The sequence below is a fragment of the Aquarana catesbeiana genome, linkage group LG07 (assembly GCF_042186555.1).
Source record: "Aquarana catesbeiana isolate 2022-GZ linkage group LG07, ASM4218655v1, whole genome shotgun sequence".
Classification (NCBI taxonomy): domain Eukaryota; kingdom Metazoa; phylum Chordata; class Amphibia; order Anura; family Ranidae; genus Aquarana; species Aquarana catesbeiana.
The window spans coordinates 254,930,353-254,933,537 of NC_133330.1; the positions used below are offsets into that span (position 1 = coordinate 254,930,353).

At 47.1% G+C, this 3,185-nt stretch overlaps 1 protein-coding gene across 1 annotated transcript; it reads right to left on the minus strand.

Moving 5' to 3' along the window:
- Positions 1–351: 351 nt before the first annotated feature.
- LOC141102965 (uncharacterized) lies at positions 352–2,929 on the minus strand. Its single transcript, XM_073592034.1, has 3 exons — positions 1,614–2,929; positions 965–1,243; positions 352–728 (listed from the first exon to the last, which is right to left on the minus strand). The coding sequence occupies exons 1-3, from the start codon at positions 2,209–2,211 to the stop codon at positions 352–354; spliced, it is 1,254 nt and encodes a 417-aa protein (XP_073448135.1). The 5' UTR covers positions 2,212–2,929.
- Between the last annotated feature and the right edge of the window lie 256 nt (positions 2,930–3,185).

Genomic DNA, 3,185 nt, shown 5'->3' on the forward strand with positions numbered 1-3,185 from the left:
TTGTACAACATGCCAATCCAAACAAAATAATTTGACATGGAATTTGCAATTTGAACTGCTGTACTTTCTCTTTTTGTTACTATATTTATCCAGTAGAAGGAAATGCCCGACCATTACCTTTTTTCCCAACATGTTAAAAAATGGTGGAAGTATAATACAAGGTCGATTTATGTAACCAGAAAATAGACAGAATATTCAGGAACTCTTTATGTGGCTGCAGGATCATCAAGTTTTATCTGCATGTCCGTGAACTTCACACTTAATTTATCTACAAATCCTTTGGTGATTCCAAAAAGAGAGAACAAACTGATGCAGTTATCTTGTCTCCTTCCGAGCCTTTCTGTATTTCAATCAAAACAATTTTCTAAGCCCCTGTTCTCCCAGCATTGATGGAGCACTGATACCACAGTCCCTGGCTTCACAGAATCCTGGAACACCTGCTTGACCTGGAAGCCCCTGCTGTCCTTGAGGACCAGTGTAACCAGGAGGACCTTGGGGTCCAGGTATGCCATCCCTGGCAACTCCTGGGTATCCCAGATAGCCTCTTGGTCCTTGAACACCATCTGGGCCTGGCAGCCTGGTGCCTGGGTCTCCTCTTTCACCCTTTCCACCTTGGTCTCCATCAGCTCCTTTTTGGCCTGGAACACCAATTGGTCCATGGGGCCAACATTTTCCATTCTTTCCTGCAGCCCCTGATTTCTCCTTCTTTCCAACTTTACCAGCTGCCCCTGGTGGTCAAGGAGGTACAATTATTGATGCATTGGCTGTTGGACATGCACTTGTACATTTTCCTCTGATACTGGCTGCATAATTTCATGTTGCCTCTATAACTACTTTGCAGCACAATTCATGTACCAAATTATCTGGCATGTCAGGTCCCACGAGTTCCAGTAGCCCAGGAGGTCCAAGAGGAAATCTCCGACTAGGCCTATAATACCACTAGGGCCTGGTGAACCAGGAGCACCTGGTCTTCCCAAAGGACCTTCTGGTCCAGGTCGTCCCCTCTTTCCTTGTTGACCTTTGTCTCCAGTGCCGCCTGCATCCCCCTTGGCTCCTGTTTTTCCTTTTGTACTTTGTTTGCCTTTTTCTCCCTTTACACCATCATCTCCAATGTCTCCCCTTGAGCCCTTTGGACCTTGAAGATCTTGTGAGCCAGGTCTGCCAGTGATTCCTGCATCACCTCTTGCACCCTTAGGACCCATTGGTCCTTCAGAGCCAGGTAGACCTGGTGGCCCTCGGTCTCCTTTGTGCCTGGGTCTGCTCTTTCATCCTTTCCACCCTTTTCACCTTGGTCTCCATCAGTTCCTTTTTGGCGTGGAACACCAATTGGTCCATGGGGGCCACGTTTTCCATTAATTCCTGCAGCCCCTGATTTCTCCTTCTTTCCAACTTTACCAGCTGCCCCTGGTGGTCAAGGAGGTACAATTATTGGTGCATTGGCTGTTGGACATGCTCTTGTACATTTTCTCTGATACTGGCTGCATAATTTGATGTTGTCTCTATAACTACTTTTGTGGCACAATTCATATACCAAATTATCTGGCAGGTCAGGTCCCACGAGTTCCAGTAGCCCAGGAAGTCCAAGAGGAAATCTCTGACTGGGCCTACAATACCTCTAGGGCCGGGTGAACCAGGATCACCTGGTCTTCCGAAAGGACCTGGTGGTCCAGGTCGTCCCCTCTTTCCTGGTTGACCTTTGTCTCCAGTGTCGCCTGCATCTCCCTTGGCTCCTGTTTTTCCTTTTGTACCTTGTTTGCCTTTTTCTCCCTTTACACCATCATCTCCAATGTCTCCCCTTGAGCCCTTTGGACCTTGAAGACCTTGTAAACCAGGTCTGCCAGTGATTCCTGCATCACCTCTTGCACCCTTAGGACCCATTGGTCCTTCAGAGCCAGGTGGACCCGGTGGCCCTCGGTCTCCTTTGTCTTTCTTTGGTCCAAAAAGTTCAATGTCTCCTTCCTTGCCACGTACACCTAGGACACCATCTTTTCCATGACGACCCCGAACACAGGGGATAACAGACAATCCTATTATACCCTTTATTCCTGACTCTCCTAGAACTCCAAGGTAACCCAAATATCCCCTTTCTCGTTGGTTTCCTGAAAATCCTGGCCCACCTTTATCCCCCTTTTGTCCTATTAGTCCCTCAGGTCCTTGCTTTCCTAGTTTCCCACAAGATCCCTTTTTACATAAAAGGTAGAGCAACGCCATCAGCACCAATCCTACCAATGTCACCTTGATCCCCTTTCTCCCAAGACTCTCCTTGTGGTCCTGTAAGACCAGGTCGACCTTTTTTTTTTTTTTTTTTGACAAAGCGCAGGAGAGCAAAACATGTAGTCACGGCAACAGAAATTGTGCTTGCGTTCCAAGGCTGACTCAGGACTTCCCTCTCCTTACAATCTCTGATGTCATCCAGGCGCATAGGCTCATCTCAGCTCCACCGAGTCATTGTCTTTCCTGCCATCTCCCAGCTTATTCTGGCACAATCTGGTCACAGGCTATAGCCTCCACTGGCACCTTGTGGGCACGAACGGCTTTTCACTCCATTGCCATCCGCTGTACCTTTTTTTTTTTTTCCCCCCTGGAAGTATCCACACACTTGCCACAAACCAGGAGCAGCCTTGGGTCTCTTCACAGTGGACCAGATTTCCATCCTCCCCAGCATGGCCATTGGCCCCCCCATGCTACACCAGCGAGCCCTTTGGATGATTGCTAACCCCTCTCCCGGAGTTTTTGAAGTCAGCACTGGTAACGTTGATACACAACACCATTCATCACATCATTGTTACTGTAATTGCTTTTGACCCTTCATTCATTTTATACTTGTGTCATATTCTTCATTATGATGACATTAAATACTTGAACATCCATCTTGATGGTTGGAACTGCCTGTTTCATGACAACTACACCTTGGATCCAGCCTACAGAGTGCTACACAAAGTTTTTTCCAGGTCCACCCTTTTAAATGGAGCCATCAAGCAATCACTGTCACCGCTGGCGGCGCTAACATCTTCACCAGGTCTTCCTTCTGGGTTTTCACTTTCCATCAGTTTGAACAGGCAAACCACTGTGAATATCTCCTAAATGGCACAAGTTTAGAAAATAGTCACAATACCTACAGGTAATCCTTAATATAAGCTTACCTGTGGGTACAAGTTAATAAGACGCCTTTACTACCATTTTAT

What these genes read in the sequence shown, in the direction of transcription:
- LOC141102965 (XM_073592034.1), bottom strand. Translation starts at nt 2,211, where the DNA reads ATGGCGTTGCTCTACCTTTTATGTAAAAAGGGATCTTGTGGGAAACTA. An exon ending in TGGTTCACCCGGCCCTAGAG is followed by an intron (nt 1,244 to 1,613) that starts GTATTGTAGGCC and finishes CCAGGCACAAAG; the next exon opens with GAGACCGAGGGCCACCAGGT. An exon ending in AGGTCCTTTGGGAAGACCAG is followed by an intron (nt 729 to 964) that starts GTGCTCCTGGTT and finishes CTTGACCACCAG; the next exon opens with GGGCAGCTGGTAAAGTTGGA.